The sequence below is a fragment of the Trichosurus vulpecula genome, chromosome 1 (assembly GCF_011100635.1).
Source record: "Trichosurus vulpecula isolate mTriVul1 chromosome 1, mTriVul1.pri, whole genome shotgun sequence".
Lineage (NCBI taxonomy): Eukaryota > Metazoa > Chordata > Mammalia > Diprotodontia > Phalangeridae > Trichosurus > Trichosurus vulpecula.
In genome coordinates this window covers 61,606,941-61,624,264 of record NC_050573.1, presented here as the reverse complement: position 1 = coordinate 61,624,264, position 17,324 = coordinate 61,606,941, and the positions used below count along the sequence as shown (strand labels likewise).

Here is a 17,324-nt window from a genome sequence, read left to right as displayed (position 1 = left end):
GACAAATTCCTATATGTAAATATATAAAAAACATATTAAAATACATATGAACTACCCTCTCAAAAGTTCCAAAGGAGAAATAAAAAGCAACCATCATATGGAATTTCAAAATTAATAATAATAATAATAATAATGCATTACATTAGGGGAATACTTAACCATGTCTGTGAACTTGCTTTTTAAAAATTTTTTTTAAATTATTTTTTAAAACAGAATTTTTTGATTCTTTTTTTCCTGTTCTGAATTCTCTCCCTCTCCCTCCCCCTCCCCCTACCCCAACGTGAAACCAAGAAAAACAAAACCTATTACAAATATGTATAGTCATGCAAAATAAATTTTAGTCCAACAGTTCTCTATCTGGAGGTAGAGTGCATGTTTTATAATGAGTCCTTTGGAACTGTGATGGATCACTGTGTTGATCAGAGTTACTAAGTGTTTCAAGAACTTGCTTAATTAAAAAAATATTTTGACAATTGTATTTCAATACAATTGGCCTACTTTATTTTATGCATTTGAAAACATTTTTCTCAGAAGGGGACCATAAGCTTCAACAGGTTGCCAAGACACAAACAAGATTAAAACCCCCTTCACTGGATAAAATTTTACAGTGGGTAGTTAGTCTCATATGAAAAACAAAAGAGGAGGGAAGGCAGAAGGATGAGAAAGGGAAGTCTTTCCAGTTCCAGTCTTCTTAACATCTTTATGAATTTCATTTATAGCCTCCATAGCACCAAGGCTAGGCACACATTAAGTGCTCAATAAAGATATGAATTAAATGTAAAGTATAAGAAGTTGGAAAGGGCCAAGAACACTGGAAGAATAGAAGAATTAGGGACTGAAGGCTGAAGATGAAATAAAAGAGTGCAGGAAAGGGAGAAAATTAAGGAACTAGCAATGTTTTGAATAACAACTCAGACTTTCAGATTTCCAAGTACCAACTACCAACCTGCCTATCTGAAGAATGTGGGGCTCTCAAAAATGGGAGTGATTATTATATCTCATTTAACTCTCAAACATTCCTGCTAGGAAGGTGGGGCAGGTATTACCCCCATATTACAGAGGAAAGTGAAGCTCAGAAATGTTCAGGGCCTAGTTCTGTCACTAATTAATTTGATTTGGGCAACTTTTTTTGAGCTTCAGTTTTGCTATCTGTGAAATCAAGGTATTTGAACCATAAGACTTCTAATCACGTCTCTTCCAACTCTAAATCCTATGATACTTATCCCCTTGGCTTCAGCACTCCTTTACCACTGACATTCTGCGATTGTTAAGGTGAAAATTTACTTTTCCCCCCATTTTGTCTAGGTGTTTACTTGCTCCCTCCCTACCATTCAGGATTTTGAAACTTGGAAGTATGTGCCAACGCTTAGTCCACATTAAAGAGAGCACTAAAGCCTTCGGGATCAGTGAGATAAATAGGACAGACAGCAGAGGCCAAAAAGATATCTAAAAGAATGCACTGCGGGGTACTGCACGTCTCCCCAGAGATGACTAGAAAGGCTCAGACAGACGTGCTGCAGAGCCAATGCTTTAGTGAAGGGCAAGGACATTGGCAAAAACAAACATAATCCCCACCCCACCCCAAACCATCCCATTTCCAGGGAACAGTTTACTCTTGGTTACAATAGTCCTTTATAGGGTCATAAATATGGATCTAAAAGAGACATTAAAGTCTAATCCAATCCCTTCTTTTATAAATGAGGAAACTAAGACCCAAAGAGGTTAAATAACTTGCCCAAGGTCACATAGAGGCAGGATTTGAACCCAGTGTTCTTTCCACCAGACCATGCTAATACTCATGTCCTTCCCTAAGGCTTCTCTTCTCCAGGCTAAACATGAACTGCTCACACAATGAGAAAGGCCTTTAGATATTGAGGGGCAGAGCCAAGATAGAGGAGAAATGGCAGGGACTTGCCTGAGCTCTCCCCAAAACAACTTTAAATAATGCCTCAAAATAAATTCTGGAGTGGCAGATGGGGTGAAACAGTTTTCCAGCCGAAGACAACTTAGAAGGTGGGGAGGAAAGGTCTGCTGTACTGGGGTGAGAGTGGAGCTCAGTCTAGTGCAGGCCACACCCCAGCAAATCAGCTGTAGGATTTGGGGACAACTGAATCAGCGGCAACAGTGACCGTTTCTGGACCTCTTTGCCCACAGATGACCCACAGAAGTGGGTCAGAAGGAAATTATAGAGGTTCTTTTGTCGGCACCGGGAGCAAGACTCTGTTGCATTGCCTATATTTGGATTTGGGTCATAGACCTGGGTCTCAGTTCCAGGGTGAGCACTAGCACACAAGAGCTTACAGCCATAGGGAAGCTGGGACCCTGATCACAGGGTGGAAAAGAGTGCTTGTCCTTGCTCATAGAAAAGAGCACAGGCCAGGATAGTAGTTAACACATCTCAACATAAATCCTACCACCTTGGGAAGAACCAAAAAATTACAGGTCCCCAGAATTATCTCTGAAAATAGCTGCACAAAAAACCTAAAGCTTGGGACAATGCCCCTCTGCTCCACAGGCAGAGCCTCACTTTAGCATAGAGTAAAAATCAAGAAATAGGTTGGGAAACAACAGAAAAAGATCCTGACTATGGAGAGTTACTATGATAACAGGGAAGATCAAACAAACTCAGAAGAAGACAACAAAGTCAAAACTGCTACATCAACAGCCTCAAAGAAAAAATATGAATTGGTCTTAGGCAATGGAAGAGCTCAAAAAGGATTTTAAAAATCAAGATAGGGAGGTAGAAGAAAAATTGAGAAAAGAAATGAGAATGATGCAAGAAAATCATGACAAAAGAGTCAACAGCTAGGTAAAGGAACACAAAAAAATACTGATGAAAATAACACCTTAAAAAACAGAATGGACCAAACAGTAAAAGAGGCACAATAATCCAATGAAGAGAAGAATGTCTTAAAAAGCAGAATTGGCCAAATTGAAAAAGACATACAAAAATTCAATGAAGAAAAGAATTCCTTAAAAATTAAAATTGAACGAATGGAAGCTAATGACCTTATAAGACATCAAGAAACAATAAAAGAAAACCAGAAGAATGAATTGAAGAAAATGTGAAATATGGCACTGGAAAAATAACTGGCCTAGAAAATAGATACAGGAGAGACAATTTAAGAATTATTGAACTACCTGAAAGTTAGGATCAAAAAAAGAACCTAGACATCACCTTTCAAGAAATTTTAAAGGAAAACTGTCCTGATATTCTAGAACCTGAGGGTAAAACAGAAACTGAATCCACAGATCGCCTCCTAAGAGATCTCAAAATGAAAACTCCTGAAACTATTATAGCCAAATCCCAGAATTCCCAGGTCAACAAGAAAATATTGCAAGCATCCAAAAAGAAAGAATTCAAATATCAAGGAGCCACAGTCAAAATCATACAAGACTTAACAGTTTCTGATGGACAAGAGGGCTTAAAATATGATAGCCTAAAGGGCAAAAGGGCTCTGGTTACAACCAAGTATCATGTACCCAACAAAACTAAGTACAATCCTTTAGGGGGAAAAAAATGGGTATTCAATGAAATAAAGGACTTTCAAACATTCCTGACTTTCAAATACAAGACTCAAGAGAAGCATAAAAAGGTAAACAGGAATGAGAAATTATTAAGAGATTCAATAAGCTTAAACTATTCACATTCCTACGTAAGAAAATGATACTTGTAACTCCTAAAAACTTTTTCATTTAGGAGTATATATATAAAAAGAGAGAGAGATAGACAGACAGACACTAAGGACACACGTACAAGTTAAATATGATGGGATAATTAAAAAAATAAAGGAGAAAGAGGAATGCACTGGGAGAAGGGGAAAGGGAAAGGTAGAATGAGGTAAATTATCTGACATAAAGAGGCATGAAAAAGCTTTTACAGTGGAAGGGAAGATGGGGGAGGTGATGGGGAGTACATGACCCTTACTCTCATTGGAAATGGCTCAAAGAGGGAATAACATACACACATAGTTGGGTACAGAAATCTATCTTACCATACAGGAGAGTTGGAAGGGAAAAGAATAAGAAAAGGGGGTGGGGGGACGGGACACGAGGAGGTTTAGCTGATAGAAGTAACAGCAGCCTGGGGGAAGTAAAAGTCAGAAGCGAAATACTTTTGAGAATGGACAGGGTTAATGGAGAGAGAGGAGGATAAATGGCGGGGGGGGGGGGAATAGGATGGAGGGAAGTACATGGACAGTAATCATAACTGTAAAAAAAATTTATAGCAAATTTCTCTGATAAAGACCTCATTTCTCAAATGTATAGAGAACTCAGTCAAATTTGTAGAAATGAGAGCCACTCCTCAATTGATAAATGGTCAAAGGATATGAAGTTAGTTTTCAGATGGAGTAATCAAAGCTACCTGTGGTCATATTAAAAAAAATGCTCTAAATCATTATTGATTAGAGAAATACACATTTAGACAACTTTGAGCTACCACCTCACACCTATCAGATTGGCTAATATGACAGAAAAGGAAAATGATGAATGCTGGGGGTGATGTGGGAAAATTGAGACGCTAATGCACTATTGGTGAAGTTGTATACTGATTCAACCATTCTGTAGGGCAATTTGGAACTATGCCCAAAGGGCTATAAAACCAGGCATATCCTTTGACCAAACACTACCACTACTAGATCTGTATCCCAAAGAGACAAAAAACAAGAAGGATATAGGTACAAAAAATTTTATAGCAGCTCTTTTAGTGGTGGCAAAGAATTGGAAATCGAAGAGATGTCCTTCAACTGGGGAATGGTTAAACAAGTTGTTGTATATGATTGTGATGGAATACTATTTATAAGAAATGATGAGAGGATGTTCTCAGGAAAACCTTGAAAAGACTTACATGAACTGATTCAAAGTGAAATAAGCAGAACCAGGGGGACATTTCATACAGTATCAGTAATATTATAATGTGCAATTGTGACTTAGCTGTTTTCAGCAATATGATGATCCAAGACAATTCTGAAGGACTTATGATGAAAAATGCTATCCATCTCCAGAGAAAGAACTGATGGGAGTTAATGCAGACTGAAGCATACTCCTCTTTACTTTATTTTTCTTGGGTTTTTTTGTCTGTGTTTTCTTTCACAACATGACTAACATGGAAATGTTTTGCATGACTGTACATGTATAATCTTTGTCAAATTGATTTTCTTCTCAATCATGGGTGCTGGGGAGGGAGGAAGGAAGAAAATTTTGAACTCAAAAATTTTTTTAAAACTAATGTTAAAAATTGTTTTTACATGTAACCGGGGAAAAATAAAATACTAAATTTAGAAATATTTAAAAGATTTAGTTATTGAAAAAAATCTCATCTGTGACTTAAAAACAAACAAATGGCTTTAAATGAAACCTAACCACCAGCTCAGCTCAATTCTGAATTCTTATGGAGCCTGAATAGATATGACCAGGAAGTCAGAAAGGACCAATTCATGTGAAAGAGGTTTCAATTACACAGAAAATGTTTAGTCAGCTCAGGGAGAAAACAGGTTCTTAATACTATACCAACAAACAGCCCCACAGGGACAGTCACCACCACAACAGCACTACCTCTACTCAGGGCCTCTACTGTAGGTTCAGAAATAAAACACTTTCAAAGAGAAAACTTAGTCCAGGAATTAGAGGAGTGAAAAGGGGAAGTGAAGGCAAGCTAACAAGGGAAAAAACTCACAACACTGCCCACTGGAGACAGTAATCTGTAACTAACTAGAGAAAAGTGGAAGTAAATAAACTGGATAGAATTCTTGGAACTCAACATGAAACAGTGTAACTGAACTGCCCTGAGTTTTTACATAGTATGTGACTATTTGTACTTCCTCCTAACTGGCTACAAGGGTTACCAATGCAGCTCAGCATCCTATAGACATTTTAAGGGGCTTATAAAAATGCACTTGCTGTTCTCAATATCACCAACTCATCAAGCTTTTTAGCAGGGAAGGCCTTAAAATAATCTAGTACAACCCTTTCCCAGCAAAGATGAATTAACTGAGGCCCAGAGAGGGAAGGTTACTTGGCCTCTAAGGTCCCAATCCCTTGACTCCAAATCCATACGCTTTTCACTCCCTCCTGCACTGTAAAATTTGGGGCTTAAACTAAGACATCTGAATTCTGATCAGTGAAATGACAGCCAATTACAAAGGACTGATAAAATAAATCTCCTTCCTCTCACAGGAGATAGTTCATGGGTATGGTAATGAGGCATATATTGTGCACTGTTTTGTTTAACTGTACTTCTTTGTTCCAGAGGAGGGGAATATTTTGGGAGGTGTTACTGGGAAATGAGTAATTTTTTTTTCCTATAGCACTAATTCTCTGTATCTCAAAGAGATCAAAGAAAAGGGAAAACGGACTTATTTGCAATAAATAAATAAATTTTTGGCAGCTCTTCCTGGGGTGGCAAAGAATTGGAAACTGAAGGGTTACCCACCAATTGTGATACATAATTGTGATGGGATGCTATTGTGCTATAAAACAATGACAAGGTAGGTGGTTTCAGAATAACCTAGGAGGAAGACTTATGTGAACTATGCAAAGTGAAGTGAGCAGAATCAGGAGAATATCACACACAGTAACAGTAATATTGTAAAAACTCAGCTACTCTGATCAGTCCTATAAGACATTTCCAAAGGACCCATCATGAAAAACACTACCCACCTCCAAAGAGAGAACTGATGAACACTGAGAATAGACTGAAAAATACTTTTTTAAAAACTTTCTTGGGTTTTTTTTTTGTCTGTGTTTTCTTTTGCAACATGTCTAATATGGAAATGTGTTTTGTATGACTTCACCTGTATAATCAATATATGGAGAGGAGAGAATTTGGAACTTAAAATTAAAAAAAGTTAAATTTTTTTACATGTAACTGGTATTTTAAAATAAAATTCTTTTCAAAAAATAAAAAGCGCGAATTGTGTGGTGTGTATATATATGGAATTCCAAAAGTCTTAGGGTAGTTCTAAGCTTTATTAACTTTGTAAGCATTTAAAAGATTACAAACTTATGAAAATCACTTGAAATTTTAATTAAATTTATTTTACACATATTTAGCTTTGTAAATTTTTAATTTTAACAAGATGAGGCACCCTTGTTATCATGCACTTTGTGAGCTACAGTTTCCGAATGACACTTCTTGGGTCAGAGGATGAGTACAGGAAGGCCTCTCGTTTGGCTACCTCAATCACCAGATCTCCATTAGATCTTCTTTGACAGACATGTCAAAGCTGTCATGTATGCATCAAAACCTCATTCTTTGGATGATCTTAAGGCTACTTGACTTATAAAAGCAGTCCTTTCAGTCACTGATGAAAGTTACTGCTAAGTTCAAAAATTGACTAGTATTGAATTTTAACATCAATATTTTAAAAATTTAACTTTTCAAAAATCTTTGTAGGTTTGTAGCATTTATACTTTTGAAATTATTAAAGCTTAAAACTCCACTAAGACTTCTAGGACACAATAAACACATACACATACACAAAACATCTATATTCTAAAGAAAAAGTATTAGACTTGGAATCAGAGTGCCTAGCTCTGATTTAGATTCCTGGCTGTACTGCTCACTACTTGTGCAACCTTAAGAACATACCTTAACCTTTCTCTGAGCTTCAGTTTCTCCACTTACAAAACAGGGAACAACACTACTGGCATTACTCACTTCATGGTGTGGTGATGAGAATTCAGTGAGGTAAGATCTGTATGAAACGACTGCTCCACACTAATGGACTATATACAAATATCAGAGCTATTAACACACTGACAAGTCTGGAGCACCTTGGCAAATGGCTATAGGCAGATGGATGATCCAAGTCATATAATAATTATTTTTTAAAATTTACATCAAAATAGTAACGTGGTTTTTTCCCCTTGTTTACATCACTGCTTTCAATTCTCGTGGTAAAGGAATAAGATAAACACTTCAGTAACTGGCCTCCAAGGGACTCTAATATACACAAATATGAGAACTGGGGCTGCAACTGTGCAGACTCTTTCAGCCACCAACGTATGTTTAACATAGCTGGTTTCTGTTATTTCTAGGGGCCTCATCTTCACAGTGAGCACAAATGGCTTTGGCAACTGCACCCCAGGAGTGCCCAACAGTTAGTCCTTTTCAGATGAAACACCCATGACTCCTCACTGCCAGAAGAATGAACTAAATAGATTTTTACTGTAAATAATGCCCCTGCTTGTAATAATTTCTGGCCTAGGGAGAGGAGTCTTCTTAAATACTATACACAGAATGTCAGAACTGGAAGAAACCTTAAGAGATAATTTAGTCCAGTCCCTTCATTTTACAGATGACAAGATTTGGGATCAGAAAAACTAGGTTTGACTCCATTTCTGCCATTTCAATCTGTATGGATTTAGGAAAGTAACTTAACCTCTCTGGTTCTCAGTTTTCTTCATATTTACTTTTCAGAGGAGAGACCACTAGGGTTGTGATGGGTGGAAAAGGACAGTAAATTAGAAAATTAGGGTGTTTGATTAGCACTAGAGGATCTCTAAGATCTCCCTCTAGAGCTAAAGTCAATAGTCTTATGATTCTCTGGCCCACACACAAAAAGTTAGCAGCAGGGAAAGAACTAAAAGCCAGGTTTCCTAAAACTTAATCTAAGGCTGTTTCCAAAGCACCCCTTCTCCAGTCTTGCCAATATATCCACAGCAGGTAGAACATGATAGAAGTAGGTTAAGTTTGTCTTACCCTTAATTCACAGGCCAATTGGCCAACATTAGTGCATGACACAAGTACAGTATACAGAGATGATTCAGCTTGTTTCGATGTCTTCACTAAACAAGCAGAAACCAAACCAGTAAAAATCACAGAATGTCAGCAACGGAAAGGACCTCAGGGATCATAAGATCATAGATTTAGAACTGGAAGAGCCCTGAAAAGTCATATAGTCCAACTCCTCATCTAGTCTGGCCCCTGGACAGGGGAGGAAACTGAGGCCTCAAGAGAAGAAACAAGTCACTCAAGGTCACACAATGAAGGTGGTGACAGAACCAGGACTAAAACCCATCTCCTGACCTCCTGTCAGACAACTGAAACCACATACATTTGGGCACTCATAGTGGTAGCCAAATTTTGGCTTAAACTTCAAGAATGTAGAACTAACTTATTCACTGACAGACCAGACCTTAAGAAGGTCCAACAACTATGTAGACTCTAGCAAGCCACTTCTTCATTTGTCAATAAGGGAAGTCAATGAGCTCTCTCTGGGCCCCCTCCAACTCTAAGTGTCTGTATCCCTGGGTCTTCAGCTCATTATCAATGCGGAAATTATGTCTTAGTCAAAGCTGAGTCTGTTAAGATGAGGGTAATTAAAACAGAGAATAGATGAAACAGTTGAATACCTCATCCTGTGCAGGGCAGATGTTTTTCTTAACAGTTTTTCAGCTGATTCTTTAAATGCCCAAAGGATTTTATCCCCTGAAAAAACCCTTATGTTGAACACTTCCTCTACACTACACAACTTCTCTCCATTTCACCTATTAAATTACTACCAATTCTTTAACACCAAACTCAAATGCCATCCCTCCAAGAATGACCTTTCCCAGGGACCTCACGCAGCATCAAACTTTCCTTTTTACCTCTTTAGTGAGTCATGTATCATAATGTAGCATAGTGTTTTTGTCATCCCTGTCCCATGTGCTCCACAAAGGCAGCAACTGAGTCTTATCTAAGCTTTGTATCTCCAACACAGTATAAATTTAATGTTTATTAGATGAATGCACCATTATTTAAGGAAACGAAGTTCTTCCTTAACAAGAAATGAAAATCACTCTCTTTGCTTTATGCTAATGCATACTCTACACACTTGTCACTGCCATATCATAAACACAATTAAGAAACCTGATTTTTTACCTATGTGAAGAGCTCATGCTTGTAAAACAAACCAGGCCAACTTCATTCTGTTTACCCCTGGCCCAATCCTTTAGGATACCTCTAGAGTCTTGTCAAATCACACATATTCCTTCCTTTTTCAACAGAGACCAACAGATGATATGTACCCAAATGAATTTAAAAAATTGTTTTGTCATCTGAAACCCATTGTCCTGCCAGGAAAAGTTTGTGGGAATCTGCCAGAACCTAATAAGTGAAATAAAAAAAAAAAAGTCTTTGTCTAACTGTGGGGGGTACCCATGTAACCTTAGATAAGTTGCTTCAACCCTTTGAAACTCTCTTTCCTTGTCTATAGAAGTGGTTAGAATAGATGACCTAGTTCAGGGTTGGGGAACCTGTGGCCTTGGTTCCCCAATCCTGAACTAGTCTGTTCCTCCCACCCCTAAACCAATGATCACTGAATACAGGGTGTCTCTACAAGGGTCTATCCACACAAAAAGAAAATGGAAAACATAGGGAAGAATGAAGAACAAAGACAGGAGAGGAAATCAGGTGTTCAACATCTGTGACCATGTCAGGAACTGAACCTAGAAAAGGGAAGAGGTAGATGAAACTAGAAAATGAGCAAAAAATAGTAGACTGAGAATGTGTGAGGCAAGATTTTGGGAATGGTGATCCTAAAAAGGGTGGTCCAAGTGGGGAGCACATGAATACTTTCAGACAAGTCACTCCAAAAGAGGAGGGCGTCTCTAAAAGAAGACTGGGAGTAGTGGGTGAAGACTTTGGAGATAATGTCTAAGAAAAGATGGGGAGATTGAAGAACTTGGGCCTGGAAATCTAGAAGGAAAGGAAAAGGTTCCAAGACTTTGGGGGCAGAGGAGGTAGGATTACAGTTGGACCTGGAAATAAGAAGCAGTACAGTCCAACAGAAAACAAATTCAATTTGGAGTTAGAGGACTAGGGCTTCAAATCTGGCCAGCTGTATGACTCTGGGAAAGTCATCCTGTCTTTCAGGGTCTCAGTTTTTCTGCGAAATGAGGGAATATAAGATGGATTAAGTGACTTCTCTCAATCTGTGATTTTATGAATTGTGACGATGCCTTCAGGAATGGGATGGAGGCAGGTAAAAAACTGAAAGGGGGGTGGTGATGTTGAAGAGTTTAGAGTAATGGTGAAGACTTCAGGAGTGTAGCCCTAGAGGGCAAAGGACAGAAGTAAAAACATTGTAGGCAGAACTATAGAAGGGGTCTGAAAGGAGTGAATAAAAATCCTGCCATGATGGTGAAAGCACTGGGGGTGGGGACTATGATGCAGTCAGCTGTAGTGTAAAGAACAATGCAGTTGAGATCAGGAGACTCAGTTGAACTGCTGACTCAACTGCTTAATACCTGTGTGACACTGTGTAACTTAACCTCTCTGGGCCATGTTTTGCTCTTCTGTAAGGACTGGACAAGGTGAAATTGAAGGTCCCTCCCAGCTTTAAATCCTATATTCAATTTTCTCCACATTGACACTTGTCCTACAACATCCAGAAATGGGAGGACCTTAGAAGTGGGTCTGGAAGGGACAGGAAACTGGAGGTTACAACCTTAGGGAATGGGGAGCATTAAAAATCTTGATTTGGTGGTGAAGACTTTGGGGTGGGGGCTGAAGTAGGTAGCTGTGATGTAATGAACAGAACACTAGTTTTACAGTCAGAAGGACTGGTTTCAACTTAATTCCAGGCCTCTGCTACTTACTCCCTGTGTGACCTTGGTCAAAACACTTCCCCTCTCTGGGCCTGCTTCCTCATCTATGAAATGAGGGGGTTGGATTAGATCATTTGTCTAAATCCCATGAAAATCCAGTTTCTACATCAGAGATTCTCAACCTCTGTCTGTGCCACAGACCCTCTGGCAGTCAGGGAAAGCCTATGGACCCTTTCCCAGAATATTTTTAAATGCATAAAATACAGAGAATTACAAATCAATTCTATTGGTTTATATATGCAATGATTTACTATATTATGTGTGTGCATATATAATGTCATGTATACGTGCATATATGTATGTATATACATATACATACACATGTTAATTTTTGTAAAGTTCATAGATCTTAGATCAAAAACCCCGGTCTATACACCATCATCTGTTCTTTAACATAGGAGTCTTGGCATAAGGTGAAAAGAAAATGGTAAAGACCCAGTCTGGAAGGGGCAAGAGATTAAGGATAAAGACCATGGGTACAGGACTCCAGGAAATGGGATAGGGGAATATGGGTTGACCTGCCTGGGTGCAGAGGAGTAACTCTTGGTATGGTGGTGAAGAAGTATGGATTTATAGCTAGCAGAGGCCTCAAAAGCCATTGGCAGATGAAGCAACTGAAACAAAAAGAAGGAAGTGACTGGCCTCTGTCCCACATCTGTAGCAGTCTGAGGCAGGATTCACACCCAGAAGTCTTTTCACTCTTCCCTTCTAGGGGTCTACTCTGCTTTTGGGGTGGGGCCCTAGAAGAGATCACATTATGGTGCAATGCGGTCAGAAGGCCTCAGGTCACCACTGCTAATTCTGACACTCACTCCCTGTGTGACCTGTAAATTCCCTGTTTGGGCTTCAGTTCCTTAAGGATGACTTTTCAGCTCCAAATCCTATGAAAACCTAATCACCTCTAACGTCCTGAGGGGGTTGAAGCGTAAAGACTTTTGCGGTGGAAGACCAGAAGGTAATTTTGGGGCAGGGTCTGAAAGAGGCAAGAGATCTGAGGTGAAGAGCTTACAGATAAATCCCCCAAAAGGCAGAAGTGCTGAAGATCTTGGGCTCAGGGTCTCAGAGGGTCAATGAAGACTTTGGGATGGTGCTGAATGCTGAAGGGTTTGGGAGTGGGACCCCAGAATGAAGCAACAGATGTAGTGGGAAGACAACAGATTTGTAGTCAGAAGACCCGAATTCAAATTCCTACTGTAGTTTCCTCATTTCAAAAATGAGGGAGGTTGGACTAGATAACCTCTGAGGTGACACCCTAAATTCTTCTGGGGAGGTGGGAGAGCTGAAGACCTGGAGGTCAAATACTTGTGTGATGCAGCAAAGATCTCAGGGGCAGGAAGAAGAAGGGCCAGGAAACCCTTCCATAGGATCCCAGAAGACTGCGTGGCAGGACTCAGCATCAGGGACACCGAGGAGGGACAGCTGTGTATGTAGGGAGAGGGAAGGGAGATAAAGCCCTGGGGATGGTGGAAAAGGGTCAGCAGTGCACCTCTCTAAATCCTATGAAAATCCAATGGTCTATAGATTATCATTTTCTATATGGCAAGATAGGGCATAAGGCTTAGAAAAGGCATCTATGGTGCAGTAGATAAGAGTAATGAGCTGGCAGTCAAGAGACCTGGGTTCAACCCAAGTATGCCATTTTGCTATCTGAACCCTTTGTGACCTTGCCCAAGTCACTCCATCTCTGAACCTCATTTTCCTCATATATAAAATTTGGGAATTGACCTCTCCAAGTCCTTTTTGGGCTCTAAACCTTAGGAAAACCGACTGTAACATGCCCCTTTCAAATTGTCATCATCTATTGTACACATATGTGTGCATACATATCTATGTACCTGTCTCTAGATGTACTTAGTTATTCATGTATTATTCGCCCCCCCATTAGAATATATGCTTCTAGAAAACAGGGCCTATTATTTGCCTTTCTTTGTATCCCCAGCATGTAGCACAGTGCAGAGAAAATCAGTCTTTTTTCCCCCCAGTCATGTCTGACTCTGTGACTCCATCTGAGTTTTTTTGGGGGGGCAATGACACAGGAATGGTTTGCCATTTCCTTCTCCAGGTCATTTTTACAGATGAAGAAATTGAGGCAAACAGGGTCACACAGCTAGTTAAGTGTCTGAGGCTAGATTAGAACTCAGGAAGATGAACCTTCCTGACTCCAGGCCCAACACTCTCTCCACTGCGCCATCTAGCTGCCCCTGCAGGAAAATAGATTAAAATTATTTATTATTGTTTTATTGCAATTGTTAAAATAGCAAGATTAAAAATTAATAAGAAAGCTTGTTGACTGCCAGCCCTTAAACCAGAGGTGTGTGTGGGTGGGGGGGGAGGTTGGGGTTAAAGACCTAGGGGGCAGGAGAGAAGGGAGTAAAGATCTCTGGGCAGGAGCAAAGAAACACAGATAAAGGTCTTAGAGGTCACCTAATCTAAACTTCTCAGAAATATAGAAAAGGAAAACAAGTGGCAAAGAGGTTAAAGTAATAGTCTATCTCACAACTCTAAAGAGGCAGAGACCGCATTTGAATTCAGATCTCCCTCCAAGCCTATTGCTTCTTTCCCGGTACCGTGCTGCCTTCTAAGATTTGGGGTGAGGGCACAGATTTCAGGACAGCTGCAGTGGGGGTCTGGCGGTGGAGCATATTAGAATCCTCAGGGCCTTTACGCTGTAGATGCTTTATGTGCTGTAGGGTGGCTCTCCCACAGAATATGACCTCCCGGGGCACAGGGTCCCACTCTGTGTTTCTTCCTCTTCTCAGCACTCGGGGCAGTGCCTGGCACAGAGCAAGCTTTTAATACTTGTTGGCTGACTCAGGGGCAGGACAGTGGGGCACGATCACAGCTTCAGAGCTGGGAGAGGCCTGTAGAACCTGCTCTAACGTCCACCACAGTGAGGACAGGAAGCCAAACCCTGAACGCGTTCAAGTGACTGGTCTACAGTCACACGGCTCTTGAGCCTCAGAGCCCCCAACTCCATAAATAGCTCCTCCCACTTTACCACTCGGCCTTCTCAGGTTAAGGTTGGGGGCGCAAAGTTTTTGGGGGGGAGGGGAGAATATGAGTGTTAAAGACTTTGGGGGCAGGATGTCAAAGGGGTGAAGTTAACATCTCAAGGACAGGGTCTGCAGAGCCAGGGGATGGGGGAGTTAAAGACTCTGATGTCCATCACAGAGTTGGGTGCCGAGCCTCCGCGGCAGGGTCTGGATGGGGGCGGGGAGGGGAGTCTGGGGGCGTATTGGAGACTTGGGGCAGGATGTCCATCACAGGGGTGGGTGCCGAGCCCTCCAGGGCAGGGTCTGGGGGTGGGGTATTAGACACTTGGGGCAGGACACAGATTGGGGAAGGGGGAGAGCCGCGATGGGCGGGGCCGGGCTGGGGCGGGGGGGATCGAAGTGGCAGGGGAGGGGGCGGTGCTGCGGCCCTCGGGCTCACCTTGAGCAGCACGAAGAACTCGAAGACTCGGCGGAAGGCAGGCGGGAAGAGGCGCGAGTAGGTCACGGCCATCTTGAAGAACAGCGCGTGGAAGAGGCGGTCGCGCACGTTGATGAGCGGGTTGGGGTTGGGGTTAAGGTTGGGGGTGCGCGCCCCGCGGGGGGTCCCGGCCCCGCCGCCTCCGGCCGCCGCCCCCCCGGGCCCGGGCCCGGCCCCGCCGGCCGAGTTGGCAGGGCCGCTGCCCGGGGCGTTCCCGGGGCCGGGCGGGGGCGGCGGCGGGTTCTCCGACATCCTGAGCTGGGCCGCCGAGGCGCTAACAGGCCGGGGCTCGCGGGGTAGGCGGCCCGGCCGCCATTGGGCCCCTCCCGGGCCGCAGCGCTCCCGCCGGGTGCTCGCCCTCGCCCCTGCCCCGCGCTCCGGCCACCGCCGCCGCCGCCGCTTTTCTTCCTCCGGCCGCGCCGCCGCCTCCTCACGGACGCCTACAGGCCGCCATTCGCCGCCTCCGCCGCCGCGACCGCGGCCCTGCTGACGAGACGGCTCCGCCCGCGGGGAATCCTGGGACGCTGGAGGAACGGCCCCGCCCTCCAGTCGGGCCCCTCAGCCCTCTTCCCTTCTCCTCTCCTGCCCTCCCCTCCAGTACCGGCCGCCCAGGCGGGGCCAACCCAAGGCTTATTTTGCATACTCTCTCCCATGAGCCACCGCGGCATGAGCCACGACTCGTAATTTTGAAAATGCAACAGTATTTTTAATGCAACGTGAATAAAGTGGGAAAATTATGCTTTACAATGGTACGTTGCCTTCTTATTCTAAAACTCGCTTCATCTTGGGAAGAATTTTAAAATAAAATAGTCAATCTTGATCATTCTAACCAAAAAATGGATTGACTATTCAGCTTTAAATAGTCGGAGCCAGAGGCGATAATTCGTGCTCGCTTCGGCAGCACATATACTAAAATTGGAACGATACAGAGAAGATTAGCATGGCCCCTGCGCAAGGATGACACGCAAATTCGTGAAGCGTTCCATATTTTGCAAATCCAATTTTACGTATAACGCTTCGCCCAAAGCTTGCAGGTGAGGGTGGGAGGAGAATCCCTGTCTTCCCGGTGGGCGCTCCCTTTATTGTCCTATAGAGGCAGGGTTAAGTGTAGTGAGACGACCAGGGGGTGGAGAAGGAAGGGGGAGAGAAGCAACCGCAACTGAATGGTGTACTTGAACCCCGGCTCAACATTTACTATTTGCGTGCCTGAGGGTAAGTGACTGAACATCTCCCCAGCCTCAGTTTCCCCATCTGTCATATGGGGATAATAGTGCTAGCCTCCAAGGCTGGTTGTAAACATGCAGTTCAAGACATGCGTGTTGGACCTGAGGGAGGGAGCTGGATACAATTAACGGTTAAGCGTTAATTAAGCACCTACTATGCGCCTAATATTATATTACACCTTGAAGCTGGCAAAAGAGCTTTGCAAATATTATCCTCTCACAACAATCTCAGGGAGGTAGATGCTATATTATCCCCGTTTTACAGTTAAGGAAACTGAGGCAGGCAGCGATTAAGTGACTTGCCCAGGGTCACACAACTGTCATCTGAGGCTGGATCCAAGGTCAGAACTTCCTGATTCCAGGCCCGGTAATCTATTAATCATGACAGCTAAGCTGCTTAAATACAAAATAATTTGGCTGGGGAAGACATTAGAAGCTGGGGAAGGGAAGGGAAGGATACAGTTTATACAGGGCCCTCATGGAACTGCCAAACGTATAAGAATGAAAAGAGAAAACTTGAACCTTAAAGCCATGGGCGATTAGATATTGCAGTTGTTTTCTATGCCCTGTGTCTCTGCCTTCCTCCAAAGCATCAACTTAAAACAGGCTAACTCTGGGTGGTCAACAGAATTTCGAAGTCCGTCCTGGACTGGTCGCTGACCTGGAAATGGCCAGAGGAGAACAGAGCAGGCTAGAGGCAGGTGTGTCAGAACACAAAGTAGCTGTATAATTTATTTCAGAGTGAAGGCAATGACTTGTATGCAAAGAAGCCTCACTCCTGAGAAGGAGGGCTTAACATGTTGGGGTACAAGCAACGCTTATATACATAAGTGGGCTGGTCTACCACATAATCGTTTTTAGATCTTCAGTTACTGTTCCCTAGGTCCTGTGGGAGCAGTATTGTCCCAAGTCTTGGGGGTCATAACTGCTCTATGGGGTACAGAACCAGAATTCTGTGACGGGAACAGGAGTACAGTACAAGGAATAGGGATTGTGAGCATGTCAGAGACATGATGGGAATTTCCTCTCAGGTCC

At 42.4% G+C, this 17,324-nt stretch overlaps 1 protein-coding gene and 1 non-coding gene across 2 annotated transcripts in view; one reads left to right on the top strand and one right to left on the bottom strand.

The window, feature by feature from the left end:
- TMEM259 (transmembrane protein 259) overlaps nt 1–15,318 on the bottom strand; it is a 53,848-nt gene extending 38,530 nt beyond the window's left edge. The window contains exon 1 of the mRNA XM_036756783.1: nt 15,028–15,318. Within this exon, the coding sequence (XP_036612678.1) occupies nt 15,028–15,318 (291 nt within the window). The remainder of the gene's footprint in view (nt 1–15,027) is intronic.
- Nucleotides 15,319–15,951: 633 nt separating this feature from the next.
- LOC118835146 lies at nt 15,952–16,058 on the top strand. Its single transcript, XR_005009480.1, has one exon. It is a non-coding gene; the product is annotated as a U6 spliceosomal RNA (small nuclear RNA).
- Nucleotides 16,059–17,324: the final 1,266 nt, after the last annotated feature.